General features: G+C 72.9%; 2 protein-coding genes across 4 annotated transcripts; one reads left to right on the forward strand and one right to left on the reverse strand.

Annotated features, from left to right (window-relative positions):
- Nucleotides 1–229: 229 nt before the first annotated feature.
- Nucleotides 230–6,402, forward strand: ATG9B (autophagy related 9B). 3 transcript variants are annotated; one of them, XM_080578884.1, is made up of 15 exons: nt 230–368; nt 2,228–2,348; nt 2,434–2,477; nt 2,570–2,634; nt 2,705–2,869; nt 2,950–3,091; nt 3,195–3,943; nt 4,027–4,180; nt 4,254–4,433; nt 4,502–4,747; nt 4,891–5,102; nt 5,239–5,341; nt 5,584–5,674; nt 5,810–5,934; nt 6,029–6,402. In XM_080578884.1, the coding sequence occupies exons 2-14, from the start codon at nt 2,249–2,251 to the stop codon at nt 5,917–5,919; spliced, it is 2,361 nt and encodes a 786-aa protein (XP_080435010.1). In that variant the 5' UTR covers nt 230–368; nt 2,228–2,248; the 3' UTR covers nt 5,920–5,934; nt 6,029–6,402. The 3 variants fall into 3 exon arrangements, with proteins under 3 accessions (XP_080435010.1, XP_080435012.1, XP_080435011.1); XM_080578886.1 differs by having other exon boundaries at nt 3,252–3,943; XM_080578885.1 differs by lacking the exon at nt 230–368 and adding an exon at nt 896–1,098.
- A 293-nt stretch (nt 6,403–6,695) lies between these two features.
- On the reverse strand, nt 6,696–19,020 carry NOS3 (nitric oxide synthase 3). The gene is given in 28 exon segments (XM_080578883.1): nt 6,696–6,906; nt 6,989–7,183; nt 7,419–7,567; nt 8,263–8,384; nt 9,166–9,253; nt 9,697–9,907; nt 10,465–10,646; nt 11,240–11,427; nt 11,512–11,590; nt 11,961–12,093; nt 12,168–12,342; nt 13,040–13,165; nt 13,276–13,286; nt 13,289–13,345; nt 13,455–13,559; nt 13,634–13,778; nt 13,853–13,926; nt 14,184–14,378; nt 14,507–14,590; nt 14,592–14,609; nt 14,687–14,861; nt 15,093–15,232; nt 15,318–15,459; nt 16,459–16,550; nt 16,660–16,822; nt 17,169–17,317; nt 17,406–17,508; nt 18,356–19,020. Coding segments are annotated over 28 exon segments (3,945 nt in total). The 5' UTR covers nt 18,877–19,020; the 3' UTR covers nt 6,696–6,783.
- Nucleotides 19,021–20,984: the final 1,964 nt, after the last annotated feature.

The following is a 20,984-nucleotide window of genomic DNA, read 5'->3' on the forward strand; positions in this document are numbered from 1 at the left end:
GGAGGGGCGGCCCCGGCAGCGGCGGGCGGAGCCCCAGCACCGCGGCCCGGGCCCCAGCGCTGCGGGGCCGAACCGGAGCCCCCAGCCCGCGGCAGCGCGCCGGGACCCCCCCCCGGCTCCGCCACCGGGACCGGGACCGGGACCGAGACCGGGCCCCGCTCCGCGCCCCGCGTCCGGACCCCGACCCCGACCCCGACCCCCTCCCGGGCCCCGCTCCGCGGCCCCGCCGAGCCCCCGGGGCGCCCCCCCCGTGCCGGTGCCGGTGCCGGTGGCGGCGCGGCCATGCCCGGCGGGGGGGCGCAGGCCCGGTCCCGGGGGGGGCGCGGGGCCGTGTGAGCGCCCAGCGGCGGGGACGGCGGAGCCCCCAGGTGAGCACGGGGACGGGGACACGGCGACACGGGGGCACCGCGACACGGGGACATCGCGACACGGGGACGCGGGGACGGGGCCCGTGCGCTGCCTCCGCCTCGGCCCCGCCGCCCGGGCCCGGTGCCCGAGCCCACCCCGCTCGGGGGTCCCCACGCGTGTCCCGGGGGCCGTGGCGGGGCCGCGATCCCCGCGGCGGGGCCGTGCCCGCGGAGGGCGCGCGTGTCCCCGGGCGGTCGCGGCGGGGCGGGGGGGTGCCGGGGGCACCGGGGGGCCCGCGGGGACACCGAGTCCCGCAGGGGCGCGCGTCCCGGGGCTCCCGCGTGTCCCGCGGGAACACGCGTGGACGGGGGCGGGTCGGGGGGGGACTCCCCGGGCGCCGGGGTCCCGCGCCTGGCCGTGCACCCCCAGCCCCCCCCCCCGGTGTTTACGCTGCCCCCGGCTATTTTCGGGCCCCCGGCTATTTTTGGCCGGCAGGGGCGGGGGGGGGGCGCGGGGGGCGGTGTCACGAGCGGGCGGCGCGCGGGGACACCCGATCCCGGGGGGCAGCGCGGGGACAGCGCGTCCCGGCCGGCCCGGGCCCCGCCGTGCCCCCGGTGCTGAATCACGGCCCCGGCCCCGTGAGTCAGCCCCGGGCGGGGCGGGGCCGCGCGGCTTCACCTGCGGCCGGGCCGGGCTCGGCCCCACGCGCGGGACCGGCGGCGGGCAAGCAGCAGCGGGAGCCGAGCGGCGGTACGGGGCGGGGGGGGCGTCCCGCCCGGGGAAGGGGCACGTCCCGTCCCGTCCCGTCCCGTCCTGTCCCACCCCGGGGGGTGGGGGTCCCAAGGGAACGGGGGCCTGTCTTGCTTCGGGAGCGCGGGGGTCCCATCCTGCCCCAAGGGTTGGGGTTCCATCCTGCCTGGGCGTTTATGGGGGTCCCGTCCTATCTGGGAGGGTTATGGGGGCCCTCTCCCACCCTAGGTTATGGCCATCCCATCCTACCCCAAGGGGTCAGGGGGCCCATCCTGTCCACGAGAGTCCTGAGGGTCTCACCCTGCCTGGGCGTTTATGGGGTCCCTATCCTTCCCTAGGGGGTCTGGGGTCCCATCCTATCAGGGAGGGTTATGGGGGGGCCCCATCCTGCCTGGGCGTTTATGGGTGTCCCATCCTTCCCTAAGGGGTCTGGGGTCCCATCCTATCACGGAGGGTTATGGGGGATCCCATCCTGCCCCAGGTTCTAGGAGTCCCATCCTTCTCCAAGGGGTCTGGGGGTCCCATCCTGCCTTAGGTTATGTGGAGTCCCATCCTACTTGGGGTGGTTACAGGGGCCCCATCCTTCCCCAAGGGTTCTGGGGTCCTATCCCACTGGGGGGGGGTTACAGGGGTCCCATCTTTCCCCAAGGGGTCTGCCCCCTCCCAGGCACCAACTGACCACAGGGCACGGTGCTGGGCCCTGGTCCGGGCCACCCCTGCGGGCTGTGGGGTGCTCGCTGCTATGGGGCCGGGGCCACCTCATGCTGGGTGCAGCTGAGCCCCCGCTGGCACCGCACGGAGCAGGTCCGGGTGCCGGCGGTGGTCCAGCCGGTGGGACGGGACCGACGGCCTGGCCCTGCCCGGGGCCGTGCCCGCGGCTGCGGTGCGGGGCCAGCTCAGGCCACCCGAATTCGGGGCACGCGGGCGGCGCTCTGTGGCCTCCCCGGCATTTCCTGTGCCCGGCCCCGGGGCAGACAGCTCAGCCTGGCTCGGTGCGGCACGGCACGGCACGGCACCCCTCTGGGGCTGGGCTGGGTGGGGGCCCCATCCCCGCCCCGCTGCCGGGGGTCCCGTGCCAGGGGCTCTCCGGTGCCAGCGCACGCGTCCCGTCCCATCCCGCCCCACGCAGGCGGCACGGCCGGAGGCAGCGATGGCGGCGCAGGCCGAGTACCACCGGCTGGAGGACTACGAGGAGGACTCCCCCCCCGGCGAGGAGGAGCTGCTGGTGCACGTCACCGAGGGGCTGCAAGGTGGGGGCACCCCCCGTTGGCCCGGGGGGGCGGCCGGAGACGTGGCCTCGGCTGAGCCCCCCCCGGTGTTTTTCTCTCCCGCCAGACTCCTGGCACCACATCAAGAACCTGGATAATTTCTTCACCAAGATATCCTTGCCGGGCCACGTGCCTGCCTGCGGGGGGGTGGGGAGGTGCGGGGGGGGCAGCACCGTGGGCACGTTCCTTAACGCGCGCCCAACATCTACCACTTCCACCAGAAGAACGGCTTCGCCTGCATGATGCTCTCCGACCTCTTTGAGCTGGTGTAAGTGCCGCTGCGGGGCAGGGGCCGGGGCTGTGCCCCCCCCCCCCCGCTGAGCCCCGTGCCCCCCCAGGCAGTTCCTGTTCGTCGTCACCTTCAGCACCTTCCTGCTGTGCTGCGTGGAGTACGACGTCCTCTTCGCCAACCGCCCGCTCAACCACAGCCAGGCGCCGGCCCCGGAGCGCAGCAAGGTGACGCTGCCCGACGCTATCCTGCCCGCGCCGCAGTGCGCCCAGAGGTGAGGAGCGGGGGCACGGGGGGGCACGGCGATGCGGTGGGGCCCCCCCCGAGCCACGTGTGCCCATCCCGCCCGCCCAGGATCCGCGCCAACGGCTGGGTCATCTTCCTGCTGGTGATGGCCGCGGTGTTCTGGCTGTACCGCCTGGTGAAGGTGCTGTGCAGCCTGCTGAGCTACTGGGAGATCCGCGCCTTCTACATCAAGGCCCTGAACATCCCCTCGGTGAGCGGGGCCGGACGGGGCGCCGCTGGGGCGGGCGCACGGGGGCCGCCTGTGCCGCGGTGGTGCCGGCGTGCCCGCAGCGACCCGCCTCTCCTCGGCGCAGGACGGGCTGTGCAACTACAGCTGGCAGGAGGTGCAGGCGCGGCTGATCTCGCTGCAGCGCGAGCAGCAGATGTGCGTGCACAAGAAGGAGCTGACGGAGCTGGACATCTACCACCGCATCCTGCGCTTCAAGAACTACACCGTGGCCATGGTCAACAAGTCGCTGCTGCCCGTCCGCTTCCGCCTGCCCCTGCTGGGCCACGTCGTCTTCCTGACGCAGGGCCTCAAGTACAACCTGGAGCTGCTCCTCTTCTGGGGCCCCGGCTCGCTCTTCCAGAACAAGTGGAACCTGCAGCCTCAGTACAAGCGGGCGGGCTCGCGGCTGGAGCTGGCGCAGCGCCTGGCGCGCACCATGGTGCTGCTGGGGCTGGCCAACCTGCTGCTGTGCCCCTTCGTGCTGGTGTGGCAGGTGCTCTACGCCTTCTTCAGCTACACCGAGGTCATCAAGCGGGAGCCGGGCAGCCTGGGCGCGCGGCGCTGGTCGCTCTACGGCCGCCACTACCTGCGCCACTTCAACGAGCTCAACCACGAGCTGCAGGCGCGCCTGAGCCGCGGCTACAAGCCGGCCACCAAGTACATGAACTCCTTCACCAGCCCGCTGCTCACCGTGCTGGCCAAGAACGTCGGCTTCTTCGCCGGCTCCATCCTGGCCGTGCTCATCGTCCTGACCGTCTACGACGAGGACGTGCTGACCGTGCAGCACATCCTCACCGCCATCACCCTGCTGGGGCTCGTGGTCACGCTGGCCAGGTGGGTGTGCCATGCCGTGCCGTGCCACCCGCAGGCACCAGGGCTGCCGTGGCAGGGGTCTGACGCCCGCCCCTGCCCCGCAGGTCCTTCATCCCCGACGAGCACATGGTGTGGTGCCCGGAGCAGCTGCTGCAGCGCGTCCTGGCGCACATCCACTACATGCCCGACCACTGGCAGGGCAACGCCAGCAAGTCGGAGACACGCAACGAGATGGCGCAGCTCTTCCAGTACAAGGCGGTGAGCGCGGGCCGGCGGCCGCGGCAAGGGGGGGCCCTTCCTGCCCCCTGACACGCCCCCTGCCCACCCACAGGTCTTCATCCTGGAGGAGCTGCTCAGCCCCATCCTCACCCCCCTCATCCTCATCTTCGCCCTGCCCGCCCGCGCCCTGGACATCATCGACTTCTTCCGCAACTTCACGGTGGAGGTGGTGGGGGTGGGCGACATCTGCTCCTTCGCCCAGCTCGACATCCGCAATCACGGCAACCCCCAGGTGAGGGGGCCGGGGCCGGGGCCGAGCGCTGCCGCCCCACTGCCCCCGCTCACCCCGCTCCCCCGCAGTGGCTGTCGGCGGGGCAGACGGAGGCCTCGGTGTACCAGCAAGCCGAGAACGGGAAGACGGAGCTGTCGCTGATGCACTTCGCCATCACCAACCCGCGCTGGCAGCCGCCCCCGCAGAGCGAGCTCTTCCTCAGCCACCTGAAGGAGAAGGTGCAGCAGGACGCGGCCGCCGCGCCGCCCGCCCAGCGCATCCTGGCCGAGGGGCCCCTGGGCACCTCGCTGCTCTCTGACGACTCGGCCACGGCGGTGAGTGGGGCGCGGGTACTCCCGTGGGGACTGCGGTGTGCCGGGGCCACCCGTGCCCCCCGGGCGGGGGGAGCTGGAGGGGCGGCGCGGCAGGGATTCGGCTCGGCACGGCACGGGCGGCTGTGAGCGCGGTGTCTCCGCAGCCGGACGGCTTGCTGGCCAGCGTGCTGGCCCGCCCCATCCTCTCTGCCAGCGGGCTGGTGTCCCGGGACCGGCGCTTCGTCCAGCCCTGCAGCACGGCCAGCGCCGCCGCCAGCGTCCTGGCGTCCCTCTCGTCCCCGCTGCCCGGGCGGGCGCGCGTCCCCTCTGCCGACAGCCCCGGCTGCCACAGCGACCGCCTGCTCCCGGAGGAGAGGTGCTGCCGCCGCGCGTCCCGGGCTCGGAGCCGTGCCGGGGGCGCGGGGTGGGAGTGGGGCAGGGGGGCTCGTGCTGGGGGGGTGGGGGGGGTGCCCTCACCCCGTGCCAGCCCCGTGCTTGTGCTCTGCCCGCAGCTTGCTGCTGAGTGAGTCGCGCCTGCTCAGCCTGAGCCGCTCCGCCGTGCTCGCCGAGGTGGCCTCTGCCGAGATGAGCCTGCACGCCATCTACATGCATGAGGTGAGGTCCCGGCCCCCGCCCCGTGGTGTCCCCGCGGCCGTGCCCCTGCCACCCCCAGTGCCTCCCCCGTCCCCATCCCTGAGCCGCAGCCCCCCACCCTGCGCCTGGCTGGGTGTCACCGCGAGCCCCCTCCTGCCGCCCTGTGCCGCAAGGCCCCCAGCCCTGCCAGGCCAGCCCAGCCGCCCCGCGCTGTGTGCCCCCGCTGGGGGGGCAGCGAGCGGTGACTGCCTCTCCCCCCCCAGCTCCACCAGCAGCAGCAGCAGGGCCCTGCGCCCCTGGCCGTGGGGCTGTGGGTGGCTGCAGGGGCTCCCAAGCAGCCCTCCGTGACCGCAGGTGAGTGCCGCGGGGTGCCGGATGCGTGCTGGCCCCAGTGCCTGCGGGGCTGAGCTGGGGGTGACTGGGGGGCTCCCCCGACCCCACAGCGGGGGGCTGTGGGGCACAGCATGCCCTGACCCTGCTCTGTGCCAGGCTCGGCTGCCCGCGCCTCACAGGCTCAGCTTCGGGAGATGCCGCTGGGAGGCTGGGCTGAGGAAGACGAGGAGGAGGAGGAGGAGGAAGAGGAGCAGACGACGGGCTAGCTGCCCATTGCTCCGGTGAGTGCAGAGGGGAGGCTTGGCACCCCCAGGGGCCGGGACCTACGGGGTGCACGTGCTACAGGGTGCCCCTGACGGCCCCCTTTCCCCGCAGGTTCCTGGGTGCACCAACAGCGCCCGGCACCCCCAGGCCCGGGGGAGCTGCTGGAGGGGGCGGCCGGGGCCCGGGCGCCGTGGGGCGGCTCGATGCCGCCTGCTGCAGCTGGGGGCCCGACCGTGGGGACCCCCGCTTGGCTGCGTCTCCATGCCGCTGCCCGGCCTGCGGCGTGGGGCCGGGGCGCTGCCGGGGGCAGCCGGCCCCACCAGGTGCTATATTTATATGGGGGGCACGGCGCGCCCGGGGCTGCTGCCGTCTCTGCTGCCCACCCGTGCCGGGGCCCCCCCACTGCTGTGGCCAAGCCTGGGGTGACGCAGGACCCCCCTCGGCCCCGGGAGCCCCAGGGGCAAATAAAGGTTTACAGACTGGTTGTGCTGGAGAGCGCTGCGTGCGCTGCCCTGCCGGGGTGCCGCCGGCTCCGCGTGGGGACCGGGGCAGGGGTGTGGGGGGGGTGGCACTGGGGCGACGCCGTGGTTCCGTGGTGTTTTGTGACACGACGCCGGGGTGCGCCGGGAGCTGCTGGTGCTGCTCACCCGCTGCCCCCTCAGCCCCATCCCTGCCTGCAGGGTGCAGGGGCCGCCGAGGCGCTGCCCGGACCCCAACCCGCACATGGTCCCCCCCTGCCACCCCCGGAGCCCCCCGGGACGCAGGACGCCGTACGGGGTTATCAAAACTAAACCTTTACCGGGGGCGGGCGCTGCCTGCAGCGGGGGGGCAGCAGCGCGGGGGCACGGGGGGGGTCCCTGGCGCGCTCAGGGGGCCGGGCGCGGTGGCCGGCGCTCCTGCATGGAGAAGGACTGGCTGCGGATGCGGAAGGCCACCTCCTGCGTGCGGAAGGTGAGGCCGAAGATGTCCTCGTGGTACCGGTTCTTGTCCTGCGGGGAGGGGGCGGTGAGGACAGCGGCTCCGGGCACCCTCCCCAGGCCCTCCCCGTCCCCGCGCCCCCCCGGCCCTTACCCGCAGCTCGCTGATGAAGTCCCCCGCCTGCCCCAGCGTCATGCCGGCCTGCTGCACCAGGATGTGCTGCACCGTCTGCAGCACCTCGGTGGCCATCGTCACGTCCCCGCACACGTACATGTGCCCCGCGCACTGGCACAGCACCCGGTGCACCTCCTCCGCCAGCTGCGTCCGCAGCACGTCCTGCACGTAGGCCTGGGGGCGCGGGGGCTGCGCTGAGACCCGCACGTGGCCCCCGTCCCCGTCCTGTCCCCATCACGTCCCTGTCCCCGCCCCGTCCCCGTGTCCCTGTCCCCCCTGTGTCCCCACGCCAGCCCTGCCTCCCTCCCTCTGCGCGCCCCCAGCCCTGTCCCCGTCCCCATCCCATTCCTGCCCCTATCTCGCCCTGGCCCCCACCTCCCTCCCCGCCCCGTCCCCGTCCCCGTCCCACCTTGGGGGTGTCGGGCTCACGGGAGAAGGCGGTGAGGACCTGGCTGAGGGCCCCCCGCTTCCGCGCCTCCTCCATCTCCTGCCGGTAGATGTGGTCCAGCGCGGACGAGCGGCACCCGAACACCAGCACCATGCTGCCCAGGGGGCCGCCTGCGGGGGGCAGCGGCTGCAGCACCCGCCCCGAGCCCCGCGCCCCCCGGCCTGCCCCCCAGCGCCACCACAGCCCCGCGTCCACGCCTCCCCGGCCCCCCGCCCCTTTTCCCTGTCCCCGTGTGCCCACGTCCCCGCAGCCCTGTGCCCCGTGACCCCACGCACCGTGTCCCCGTGTCCCTGTGAATGGTGGTCCCGTGTCCCATATCCACGTGCACAGCGCTTGTGTGGCCCCATGCGTGGTGTCCCCATGTCCCTGCACGGGGTATCCCCATGCACAGCGTCCCTGTGCGTGGTGTTCCGGTGTCCCATGTCCCCACGCACACTGTCCCCATGTCCCCAAGAATGGCGTCCCTGCAACCTGCTGTCCCCAGTGTCCCCATGCATGGTGTCCCCACGTCCCAGTGCCCCGGTATCCCTGTGCGTGGTGTCGCCATGTCCCTCCGCCCGATGTCCCCTTGCCGCCCATGGTGTCCCCATGTCCCCTTGCCCCCGCACGGTGTCCCCATGCATGGTGTCCCCCCGCCCAGTGTCCCGGTGTCCCCACGTCCCAGTGCCCCGGTATCCCCACGCACGACGTCCCCTTGTCCCCCGCAGTGTCCCCGGGTCCCCACGCCCGGTGTCCCCGTGCCCCGGAGCCCCGGTATCCCCCCTCCCGACGCCCCCCTGCCCCCCGCAGTGTCCCGGCGCCGCACCTCCGCCCTGCAGCTCGTGCAGCCGGTGCTGCCAGAAGCTGCGGAAGGGCGCCACGCCGGTGCCGGGTCCCACCAGGATGCACGGAGCCTCGGCGGCGGGCGGCAGCCGGAACGAGGGGGCGCTGCGGGGCGGGGCCGGGCGGAGGGGGCGGGGTCAGCCCGGAGGGGGCGGGGTCAGCCCGGAGGGGGCGGGGTCAGCTCGGAGGGGGCGGGGTCAGCCGGGAGGGGGCGGGGTCAGCCGGGAGGGGGCGGGGTCAGCCCGGAGGGGGCGGGGTCAGCCCGGAGGGGGCGGGGCCAGCCCGGAGGGGGCGGGGTCAGCCCGGGGGAGGGCGCGGGGCATGTTGGGGGTTGGAGTCCGGGGAGGGGACGGGGTGGAAGGCGCTGAGGGAGGGCGAGGGGCGGCCGCGGGCGGGGAGCCGCGGGTTTGGGCTGAGGCGGGGGCTCAGGGGCGTGCTGGGACACCGGGCTTGGGCTGGGCGGGGGCAGGGGAATGTGGTTTTGGAAGGGGGGGGTGGGGGAGCACCCAGGAATGCTGGGAAATGTAGTCTGGGGAGGGGGCACCGAGGAATGCTGGGGAAGGTAGTTGGGGAGGAGTGGAGCACCAAGGCATGCTGGGAGGTGTAGTTTTGGGAGCGCCAAGACAAACTGGGGAATGGGGGGGGGGGGGGGGGGGGGCTGAGGCACCAAGGCATGCTGGGAAATGTAGTTTGGGGGGGGGGGGCTGGAGCCCGAGGCATGCCTGGAAATGTAGTTTTGGGGCTATAACTCCGAGGCATGCTGGGAAATGTAGTTTGGGGGCTATCGCGCCAGAGCATGCTGGGAAATGTAGTTTGGGGGCTATAGCACCGAGGCACGCAGGGAAATGCGTTTTGGGTCTGGGGGCGCGGCGCAGCGGTCCCTCACCCCCGGATGAAGGCAGGCACGGTGTCCCCGGGCTGCAGCCGCGCCAGCCACGTGGAGCAGACGCCGTGGTGCAGCGGGCCCTGGCCGTCTGCGGGCAACAGGCACGGCTGCGGCACACGGACCCCAGCCCCACAGCGGGGCTAGGGGACGGGGCCCGCAGTGCTGTGGGACACGGGGTGCTGCGGGGGGGGGTGTGGGGCGGCTGGTGGGACCCCTGGGGCTGCGTGGTGGGGCTGGGCAGGGTGGGACCCCGAGGTACTCGGGGACTGGCAGTGCCCTGGGGGCCCCGAGGTACCCCAGGGATTTGGGGGGTTCCCCGGGGACTGGAGGTGCCCTAGGGGCGTGGAAATTCCTTGGGGGACCCTGAGGTACCCGGGGAGTGGCGGTGCCCTGGGGACCCCAAGGCACCCCAGGGATGAGGAGGTTCCCCGGGGACTGGCGGTGCTCCGGGGCCATGCAGCAGCCGCAGGGCAGGGGGGCACCAGCACCAAGCCCCTGTCCCCCCCACCCCCCGCCCCCGGCCCCGCTCACTCTCGCTGTGGTAGGTGACGACGGCCACGGTGAGGTGGATCTGGCCGGGGCAGGGGCCCGGCGCGGAGCTGATGGAGTAGTAGCGCGGCTGCAGCAGCGGCAGCTGGGTGAGCAGCAGGGGGGCCGGCAGCCCCACCGAGGGGAACTCCTCCAGCACCTCCAGCAGCGTGGGGCACCGGAACCACTTCCAGTCCTCGTACAGCCGGGCGTCCTGCAGCACGCACCGCTGGGCCACGCGCAGCGCCCGGCACCGCTGCCGGCAGGGACCCCCGCCAGCAGGGGCCCGTGGCCCTGCAGCCTGGCACCCCAGCAGCCCAGTATCCTGGGATCCCACTATCCAGCATCCCCGTATCCAGCATCCCAGTATCTCAGCATCCCAATATCCTAGGATCCCAGTATTCAGTTCCCCAGTACTCAGCACCCCAGTATTCAGCATCCCGTATCTCAGCATCCCAGTATCACATGATCCCAGTATCCAGTATTCAGCATCCCAGTATCTCAGCATCCCAATATCCAGCATGTCAGTATCCTGGGAGTCCAGTATTCAGCATCCACTACCTCAGCATCCCAATATCCCAGTATCCAGTATCCCGATATCCCCGTATCCAGCATCCCAGCACCCCAGCCAGAGGGACCACCGCACCCAGTGTCCCAGCTGGGCCGGAGCTGCCTGTCCCAGTATCCCAGCCCATCAGGATCCCAGCAGCCCAGCACCCACCCCCACCCCCGGCGCCAGCCCCTTCTCCCCGCGTGTCCCCCGGCCCCGACCTGGCTGAGCTGCTGCAGGCGCTCGCGGTCGGCTGGCTCCTGCGCCAGCGTGGCCAGGAGCTGCAGGAACTGGGGGCTCGGCGGGGCCGTGATGTCCAGGAAGAAGGTGAGCGCCTGGTGCAGGGTGCAGGGGGGCAGGCGGCTCTGCGGCACCCAGCTCGACTTGTGGCCGGGGAACCTGCCTGCAGGACAGCGGGGGGTGGGCGCGGGGATGGAGGGGGGGGGGGACAGGGGCAGGGACAGGGATGGGTAAGAGAGGGGAGGGGAAGGGGACAGGGAAGGGGATAGGGGAGAGGAAGGGGATGTGGAAGGGGGATGAGGAAGGGGAAGAGGAAGAAAGGGGATGGGGAAGGGGATGTGAAAGGGGATGAGGATGGGGAAGGGGATGAGGATGGGGATAGGGAAGGGGATAGGGATGGGGAACGGGATGTGAACAGGGGATGAGGAAGAGAAAGGGGACGGGGATCGGGAAGGGGAAGAGGAAAGGGAAGGGGATAGGGATGGGGATTGGGATGGGATGGGGATGGGGATGGGGAAGAGGATGGGATGGGGATGGGGATGGGGAAGGGGAAGGGGATGGGGATGGGGATTGGGATTGGGATGGGGATGGGGATGGGGAAGGAAGGGGTGGGGAAGGAGGGGTGCTCTCCCCAGGGAGGAGCGTGGCACGGTCGGACGTCAGGAGCCACCCCGTTCCCAGGCAGTCCTGGTGGGGGTCCCACTCTGGGTGCAGCCCCCACGCAGGGTCTCTGGGGACCGGCCCCGAGGGCCCTACCGCTGCTGTCCTTCTCCAGGACCTCCACCAGGACGGGCTCGTCGGCGGGCAGCGGGTCCTCCACGCGCTCCAGCAGCTCCTGCACCAGCTCGGGGCGGTTGGCGGGGAAGACGCCGAGGTGGTCCCCGGGCAGGTACTGCAGCTCGGGCTGGCCCGCAGCGTCCAGGCGCACCAGCATGGTGGCGCGGCTGCGGAGGCGGCCAGGGCACGATGTGGGCAGGGGTCCCTGCCGGGGATGGGGGGGCGTGGGGGCTTGGGGGCACGGGGCTCACCTGGATGCCTCGCTCTGCAGGTTCTCCACCGAGAGCACCGTGCACGGGAACACCTTGCGCTTGTGCACGTGGGCCAGCCCTGTGGGGCAGGGGTGTCAGTGGCGCTGGGGGGCTCGGGGGGACGGATGGGGGTCAGAGGAGCTGGGGGAGGCGTCCCAGGACCTGGAGTGATGGTGGGGGTGGGGGCTGCAGCAGCGCCTGGGGGGCTGGCTGGGGACCATTGGGGTTGGGGGCTTGAGGGGGGCTGCAGGGGCTGGGGTGCTGGTGGGGGGTCCCAGGCTGGGGTGCTGCTTGTGGTGGGGGTCCGGTGTTGGCCATGGGGAGTCCGGCTGGGACTCTGGAGCTCTGGGACTGGGGAGCTTGGCCATGGTGGGGGTGTCCCAGATTGGGGGGAGGGTCCCGCAGGGTGGGGGCGGGCCCGTGCCAGGACACCAAGGGGTGCACGGTACCGGTGAGGATGTCAGCGGCCTCGGGCTGCACGGCCAGCCGGTGCTTCTGGCGCTTCCAGCCCTGCTGGGGGGCGAAGACCTCCTCGGCCGCCGCCTCCGCCCCGTCCCCCACGCAGAAGGTCTCGCAGGCAGCCTGGGGGCGGCAGGGCCAGCAGTGGGTTCCAGGCCCGGCCCCGGGGGTCCCTGCCCCGTAGCCACCCCGCTGACCTGGAAGACGAGCTTGGCCCAGGTGCGGAAGGACTCCTCCTGCGCGCAGAGCTCGTCCCCCTCGCCCATGGGCAGGATGCGCTCCCCGCCCAGCTCCTCCAGCCGCGTGTCCACCGCGTGCGCGAAGGCGCAGAAATGGGGGTACGCCCGGGACCCCAGCCCGAAGACGGAGAACCTGGTGGTATGGGGGGGCACTGAGCAGGGTGCCCCCAGCCCCAGCCCCACTCTGCCATGGGGGCCTTGGCAGTAGCTGGCTACTTCCCTGCTCCAGGTAGCATGGCTGCTTCCCTGCTCCAGAGGGGGCAGAGGTAGCCACCCCATCCCTATCCCAACTCATCCTCATCCCACCCAATCCCAATCCCATCCCATCCCCATCCCCATCCCCATCCCATCCCATCCCATCCCAACCCATCCCATCCCATTCCCATCCCATCCCATCCCCATCCCATCCCCATCCCATCCCCATCCCATCCCATCCCCGTCCCCATCCCGTCCCCATCCCATCCCCATCCCATCCCAACCCATCCCATCCCCATCCCCATCCCATCCATCCCATCCCATCCCCATCCCCATCCCATCCCATCCCATCCCCATCCCATCCCCATCCCATCCCATCCCATCCCCATCCCATCCCCATCCCCCATCCCCATCCCCATCCCATCCCCATCCCATCCCCATCCCCATCCCCATCCCATCCCCATCCCCATCCCCATCCCCATCCCATCCCCATCCCATCCCCATCCCATCCCCATCCCCATCCCATCCCCATCCCATCCCATCCCATCCCATCCCATCCCATCCCCATCCCATCCCATCCCATCCCTCCCATCCCATCCCACCCTCCCATCCCACCCGTCCCGTTCCCAATCCACAGGGCCCACCCAGGTGCCCGCACTGTCCGTGTTGCCTCAACTGCCGCCGCCCCGCTTCCTCTGTCCAGTCGCAAGGCCACGAGCTGGTCCGACTGCGAGACGCTGTTGAACCGCAGCTTGTAGCTCCTGTGGGGGGTGGTGTGAGTAGGTCTGGGGGCTCCCAGGGCCCGCGGCAGGCAGGGGGAGCTGGCCCCATAGCAGGGGGGGACCGGGACAGACCGTGCCCCCACGCTCACTTGGGTGGCCTGCAGCCTGCGAGGTGCTGGTGTAGGGCGAGGACATCTCCATCAGTGCCTTGGAGAAGCTCTGCGGGGAGGTGCACGTGACTGCCCCATCCCTGTCCCATCCCCATCCCATCCCCACCCCTCCCCATCCCGTCCCCATCCCCCCCTCCCTGCCCCATGCCGCCCCTCACCTCCCCGCACTCCGGCGGGTCCCCGTTGCCGAAGGTGCTGGTCACCACCAGCACCAGGGTCTCGTGCTCCAGGGACACGATGTCATACTCGTCCATGCACAGCACCTGTGGGGGTGGCGGGGCAGGATGGGGTCTGGTGGCCAGGCCACCTTGTGCCCCCCCCCGGCCCCTCTGCCCACCTTGGGGTCGAAGGCGCGGCGGAAGAGCTGGCAGAGGTTCCAGGCGTAGGTGCGCGACTTGCCGGTCTCGGTGGCGTACAGGATGGTGGCCTTCACGCGCCGCGCCATCACGTGCCCCATCAGCTTGGCCGAGATCTTCACCGCACTGTGGGGGCGCAGCCAGCTCAGCACCCAGCCCCTGCCCCCCGGGCCCAGCACCCTCCTGGGGCTGCCACCTACTTGGCCACCTCCTTGAAGGTCTTCCTCCTGGTGACGGTGGTGCCTTTGGAGACGTAGACCTTCCAGGCGTCGGGCTGCGTGCGGGCAGGGGGGTCAGGAGTGGGGCAGGACCGGTGGGGTGGGGAGGGGATGGGGTGGATTGGGATGGGATGGGATGGGGATGGGGAACGGGAGGAGGAGGGGGAACGGGAGGAGGAGGGGGAAGGGGAAGAGAAGGGGGAAAGGGGAAGGGGGAAGGGGAAGGGGAAGGGGAAGGGGAAGGGGAAGGGGGGAGGGGGGAGGGGAAGGGGAAGAGGGGAGGGGAAGGGGAAGCGGAAGGGGCCGGGCACACCTGGTAGCGGAAGGTGGGGCAGAGCTGGTAGTTGACCATCTCCTGGTGGAAGACGGGGGTGAGGCTGCCCGAGATGGGGGGCACGATCCAGACCCAGTCTGCCGGGCACCCGCCCCGCGTCCGCAGCTCGTTCTCCATGTGCTTCACGAAGGACTCGGTGGCCGCGTGGTGGTCCACGATCGTCACTTTGGCGACCTGCGGGAACAGGGGCGCGGGCAGCGGCCAATCCCCCCCCCCACATGCCGTGCCCCAGGGGTGTCCTCCTTGCTGCCCCCCAAGGCCAGCCCCCCGAGGCCGTGGTGCCCCCGGCCGCGCCAGCCCACCTGGTAGCTGTGCAGCACGGCGATGTTCACCTCCACGGCGGCTTTGTCCTTCCAGAGGGACGAGGTCTTGCGCGTGTCCAGCCCCCATGCGCAGGGCCACCTCCTGTCGGGGGGGTGCAGGCTCAGCAGGGCCCCCCAGCCCCCAGCTCCATCCTCCCCTGCGGGCGCTGCAGCGCTCACCTGCAGCAGGTTGTAGCGGTGGCTGTCGCACAGGTTCCTGGTGCCGATCTCGCTGCTCATGTACCAGCCGTTGAAGGGGGCCGCCGGGAACTCCAGCCCCCCGATCTCCAGCAGCATGTTGGAGACGGCGGGCAGCGCGTACCAGCGCAGCCCCAGCTCCCCGAACCACTCCAGCCTGTGTGGGGAAGGGGATGCAGCCCAGGGCCCCGCACCGGCCCCAGATCCCTATCGCAGACCCCCCACCTCCACCCCTGCCTCCCGTCCCCACTCCTGTCCCCTGCTCCAGGGCTGCGCTGGGATGAGCACGTGGAGCCCCCACCCCTGTCCCCATCCCTGTGGCCATGCCCATGCGCTGAGGCAGCCCCCGATCCATGGGCAGGGACACGGGGGTCCCGGACCCACTCACGTAGGATGCGTGAGGGGCACCTCGAGGACCAGCTCCGGCGGCAGGGGGAAGAGCTCAGGGGCCTCGTCGGGGCCCTGCAGCAGCAGGGGCAGGACGTCGAAGCGGCCGTTGCCCGGGCTCCAGCCGTAGTGCACGCAGAGCTGGGGGCACAGGTGGCATCAGAGGGGGGGGGCTGCGGTACCCTCGCCCGGTGCCGGGGCGGCATGGTGACCGCGGGGCCCCCACCTCGGTGATGTCCACGTTGGCCGGGTCACCCAGCACGGAGCCGTCGGGCTGGCGGTACCCGGCGTAGCGGATCAGCTGCGAGTTCCAGATGCGGAAGTCGCCCCGGCCCGGCACCCGCTGGGGGAAGATGGTGATGGCTGACCTGCAGAGCGGGGGCAGGGGAGGTTACTGATTGCCCCCCCATGACCTCATCGCTGTCCCTGTCCCTGTCCCTGTCCCGTCCCATCCCCATCCCATCCCATCCCCATCCCCATCCCCATCCCATCCCAACCTATCCCCATCCCCATCCCCATCCCCATCCCATCCCCATCCCCGTCCCCATCCCATCCCCATCCCCATCCCCATCCCATCCCATCCCCATCCCCATCCCATCCCCATCCCCATCCCCATCCCATCCCCATCCCCATCCCATCCCCATCCCCATCCCCATCCCCATCCCCATCCCATCCCCATCCCCATCCCCATCCCATCCCCATCCCCATCCCATCCCCAACCCATCCCCGTCCCATCCCATCTCCGTCCCATCCCATCCCCATCCCCATCCCATCCCATCCCATCCCCATCCCATCCCCATCCCCATCCCATCCCCATCCCCATCCCCATCCCATCCCCATCCCATCCCCATCCCATCCCATCCCCATCCCATCCCCACCCCACCCCATCCCCACCCCATCCCCACCCCATCCCCATCCCATCCCATCCCAACCCATCCCCGTCCCATCCCATCCCCATCCCATCCCATCCCATCCCCATCCCCATCCCATCCCCATCCCCATCCCCATCCCCATCCCCATCCCCATCCCCATCCCCATCCCCATCCCATCCCCATCCCATCCCCACCCCATCCCCACCCCATCCCCACCCCATCCCCATTCCATCCCATCCCCATCCCCATCCCATCCCCATCCCATCCCATCCGCATCCCCATCCGCATCCCCATCCCATCCCCATCCCATCCCCATCCCCACCCCATCCCCATCCCCATCCCCATCCCATCCCATCCCCATCCCCATCCCATCCCCATCCCATCCCATCCCCACCCCATCCCATCCCATCCCCATCCCATCCCATCCCCACCCCATCCCATCCCATCCCATCCCATCCCATCCCATCCCATCCCATCCCCCATGCTCTCTCTCACCGTATGTTGCCGCGGTTGGTGGCGTACTGGATGTGGGTGCAGAGGAAGCCAAACATCTCCCCCACGCTGGCACAGTCCCGGGCATCAAACACCTGTGGGGCAGGGGGTGCCGCTGCCTCCTCCATCCCCAGCCCCACAGCGTGCCCGGCCCCGGGGCACCCCTCCAGCCCGGCCGTGCAGTGGGGCTGCGCCTGCACTCACCTGCAGCTTGTTCCACTGGATGCGGCCGACGCAGCGGGCGGCGTTGCGCCAGGCCTGCTTGGCCCCGAAGATCAGCTCGGGCTCCAGCAGCTGATAGGTGCCCGTGGCCTCGATGGCCGCCTCCACGTCCCGCAGCCGCTGTGCGTGCGCCGGGGAGTTGTCCCTGCAGGCACCCGCTCAGCTCACCCCAGCACCGGCTCGGGGGTGCCCGGAGATGGGGGGGCCCCTGGGGGCTCGGGCTGCCTGGGGTGCAGCGAGGGGGGCACAGGCAGGGAGGGGGAGGCAGCGTCCTTGGAGCCCCCAGCCCAAAGTGGGTGCTTTGGGGAGGGGAAGGGGCTTTGTGGTGCCCTGGGCAGGGATGAGGATTTGTGTGCCGTGGGGTGGGCTCTGGGGTGGGGATGGGGACGGGGCTGTGGGGTGGGGATGGGGACGAGGCTGTGGGGTGCCCTGGGGCAGGGACGGAGACAGGGCTGTGGGGTGCTGTGGGGCAGACCCCCAGCCACACTCACCGCCGGATGGACGCGTAGTACTGGTTGATGAAGTCCCGGGCCAGGGCCAGCAGCTCGGGGCCACTGCGGGCGCCCTCGGTGCCGGGGGCCGGCAGCTGCTTGGGCAGCACCAGGGAGCCCAGGCAGCGCCGCCCCGAGCACGGCAGCTCCTGGGCGGGCGGCAGAGGCTGGAATCCGTGGGGGCACCGGACTGGCCCCGCACCCCCCAACCCCCCACGCCCCCACCCCGGCCCCCACCTGCTCGGCCTGGGCGCAGAGCGTGTCGTAGGCGATGCTCCCGGTCTCCCAGTTCTTCAGCCGGGCAAAGCGCGTGGGCTCCGTGGGGCGCACGGGCACCGGGCTGGGGAGAGGCAGCCCTGAGCCCGGCCCCACGCCTGGGGACCCCTCCCCACGCTCACCCCCACGGCTCCGACACTTGGGGATGCTCCCAGCCCCCAGGGAACGGGGACGGTCAGGGCAGGCGGGAGAGGGGCCGGCAGGGGCGCGCTGCGGGCAGTGGGGCGCAGTGCTGGGGTGAGAGGGGGACGTCTCCCATGCCCCTCTGCCCTTGGTGCTGCTGCGCTGTCCCCGGACCCCCGTGGGGTGTGGGACAGGCGTGGGGTGAGGGGCTGGTACTGGCTTGGGGCGTTCCTCGGCCTCATGCGTGCGTGCGAGTGTGAACAATAGGCGTGAGTCAGAGCCGGCTCCCGCCACCCGAAGGGGTTACCCGCCATCCTGTCCCCACGGGGGCTGTGGTGTCCCCCCCGTCCCGACACGGCTTACATCCCATCCCCGCTCATCCCCCCGCTCATCCCCCCGCTCATCCCCCTGTGTCCCATCCCCACGTCCCATCCTCCCCAGCTCGTCCCCTGGGTTCCCACACGTCCCACGGACTGCCGTGGGGCAGGGGGGTGTCAGCGGGACAGCCCCGGGCACGCCGTGGGGGAGGGGGGACGCAGCCGCCACGCATGGGGCAGCGAGGCGCAGGGGGCGCAGGGGGGGTTCCCGTGGCTGCGGCCCCCGTCCTGCCACCGCCGAGCCGCTCCCACCCCACCGGGGCCACGTCTCCCGTGGGGCCGCGGCTCCGGTGGGGCCAGGGCTCCGCGGGGCACCGGCCCGCCGGGGCCGTGCCCGTGAGCACCGTCCCGGACAGGGACGGAGGCGGGGGTCCCGCCGAGCCCCCCCCCCCCGCGCCCCTCCGCACCCACCTGCCCTTGTCGGGGCCGGGACCCTCCTCGGGCGCGGGGCTGAGCTGCCGCGAGCAGAGGCCGAGGCCGCAGGAGCGGGCAGCGCCGGGCAGCACGGCCGGCAGGTTCCCCATCGCGCCGCCACTGAGCCGCCGGGCCAGGAGCGGCCGCTTCCTCCGGCGATAAGGCGCGGGGGAAGCCGTGCCCCCCGCCCGCGCGCAGGGAGCGGCCGCCACGCGGCGGGGGCGTGGGCGCGGGGCCGCGGGACCCCGCGCGTGGGGCGCGTGGGGACGGCGCCTGCTCGAGCACGGCCACCCGGGGCGGGGGGGGGGGCGCGGACGCGGCCCCCGGAGCTGCCGCGGGACCCCACGCGGAACCCGCGCGGGACCCGGCGGGGTCGGCCGGGGACGGGGCCGGGGCAAGGGTCGGGGTCGGGCGCACCCCCGGGGCGCCGCGGTGCTGCCGGGGGGAGGTGGTCCCGGTGCCCCCCGTGGGTCCCCACGGCCCCGCGCCCCCCCGGCCCCCCGGCGCGGGGCGGACATCCGGAGGTGCGCCCCGGCCCCCCCGGCCCGGGCCCCCACCCAGTTCCTGCCATTGATGCCGCCGGCCGCTGCCGGCCCCCCCTCGCAGGGCACCCTACGGGGGCCCCGCCACGGGGATGGGGGCGCAGGCGGGAGGGGGGGCACCTAGGGCGGGGGGGGAGAGTGGGGGGGGTCCCGCCGGGTACCCGCGGGGACGCTCCGAGCTGGGCGGGAGGACCCCGGGGGACGGGGGGTGGGGGGGCGGGTGGTCCCGGGGGGTCCCGGGAATGGGGCTCCCGCCCCACGGGAGGGGGGGAGCAGCGGGGACAGAGCGGGGTGCCCCGGGGGGGGCCGGCCGGGTCGGTCCGGCCGGGGGTTCCGCAGCAGTGCCGGGACTCGGGGGGGGGCGGCAAGAGACGGGAAGCCGCGCCCCGCGGGTTTCCTTCCTGCGCTTCGGAGGAAAGCAACGCCTGGGGAGGGCGCGGGGGGAGCGGGGGGGTCCGGGCAGGGGGCTGGGGGGGGCGGGACCCGCGCAGCGCCCCCGTGGGAAACGTCCTCGGGGACCCCCCCCGGGGCCGCCGCTCGGGGGCAGCGCCCCACGGCCCGGGGGTGCCGCCGCGGGGGCAGCGCCGGGGGCGCCCCCCCCAGCCCCGAGGGCAGCGCGGGGCAGCCGGCCCCGCGGGGGGGGGGCGTGGGACCCCCCCCAGCCCCATGCCGGGGGCGCCCGCCCGGCCCCGCCGCACGGGGGTCCCCGCCCGCCGCCCCCATCCCACCCCGCGCCCCCCCCCGACCCCCGCGCCCCCCCCGGGGCGGGGCTGTCCGTCACCGCCGGGCGCTCACCCCTCTGGCTGCCCCCCCCCCCCCCAACCGGGGGGCGGTGACCGGGCGGCCCCGGTGCCGGTGCGGGGCGGGGGCGGGGGCCGGGGGCGGCCCCGGGGGCAGGCGGGGCGGGGGCTCGGGGCTCGTCCTGCCCGCAGCCCGCAGCCCCCCGCCCACGGCCCGGCCCCTCCCGCGTGGGTCCGCCCGGGGGGCAGCCGCGGGATCGCCCGCAGCCTCCTGGGGACCCGGGGCAGTGCGGGAGCGGCGCGGCTCGGTGCGGTGCGGCTCGGTGCGGTGCGGCGTGGCACGGCTCGGCACAGATCGGCTCGGCTCGGCCCGGCCCGGCCCGCTGGGAGCCCAGCCCGGGGCCGCGCGGGGCGGGCAGGGCCGGGCCGGGGCAGGGCAGGGCCGGGGCAGGGCCGGGGCAGGGCCGGGCCGGGGCAGGGCCGGGCCGGGACAGGGCTGGGCCGGGACAGGGCAGGGCCGGGGCAGGGCAGGGCCGGGCCGGGCAGGTCCCGCCGCCGCTTTCAGCACCTCGGACAGGGGCGGGCGGCGCGGCCCCGCCGGGACCGGCACCGGGAACGGGAACGGGACCGGCACCGGGAGTGGGACTGGGACCGGCACCGGCACCAGCACCGGGACTGGGACTGGGATTGGGATCAGTAACGGGACTGGGTCGGGGACCAGGACTGGGACTGGGACCAGCACCGGGAATGGGACCAGCAAAGGCACTGGGACCGGGACTGGCAAGGGACCGGGACTGGCAAGGGACCGGGACCGGGACCAGAACTGCGACTGGGATTGGAACTGGGAGTGGGACTGGGACTGGGACCGGAACTGGGACTGGGACTGGGACTGGGACTGGGACCGACACCAGGATTGGGACAGGGATTGGGATTGGGACTGGCACCAGCAATGGGACAGGGACCAGTAACGGGCCTGGGCCTGGGCCAGACACCGACACCGGGACTGGGACAGGGACTGGCACTCAGACAGGGATCAGCACTGGAGCAGCACCGAGACCAATACCAGCACTGGAGAAGGACTGGGACCAGTACCAGTACTAGGACCAGCACTGGGACCAGAACCAGAGCTGGAGCAGGACTGGGACCAGTCTCAGTGCTGAAGCAGGACTGGGACCAGTACCAGTACTAGGACCAGCACTGGGACCAGTCCCAGCACCGGAGCAGGACCGGCTGTGTGGAGCCCACCTGGCTGGGGACCGTGTCTGGGGGCTGCACTGTGGGGCTGGTGGGGGGGTCCCCAGTGTGAGTCAGATGCAGCCCCCCCCCCCATGACCCCACATGACC

This window comes from Anser brachyrhynchus (assembly GCF_964034855.1).
Source record: "Anser brachyrhynchus genome assembly, chromosome: 2".
Lineage (NCBI taxonomy): Eukaryota > Metazoa > Chordata > Aves > Anseriformes > Anatidae > Anser > Anser brachyrhynchus.

Bases quoted from the DNA above. Each gene is read 5' to 3' on its own strand.
- ATG9B (XM_080578884.1), top strand. From the start codon at position 2,249: ATGGCGGCGCAGGCCGAGTACCACCGGCTGGAGGACTACGAGGAGGAC. The intron at 2,635-2,704 runs GTAAGTGCCGCT...GTGCCCCCCCAG, and splicing joins TCCGACCTCTTTGAGCTGGT to GCAGTTCCTGTTCGTCGTCA. The intron at 4,181-4,253 runs GTGAGCGCGGGC...GCCCACCCACAG, and splicing joins AGCTCTTCCAGTACAAGGCG to GTCTTCATCCTGGAGGAGCT.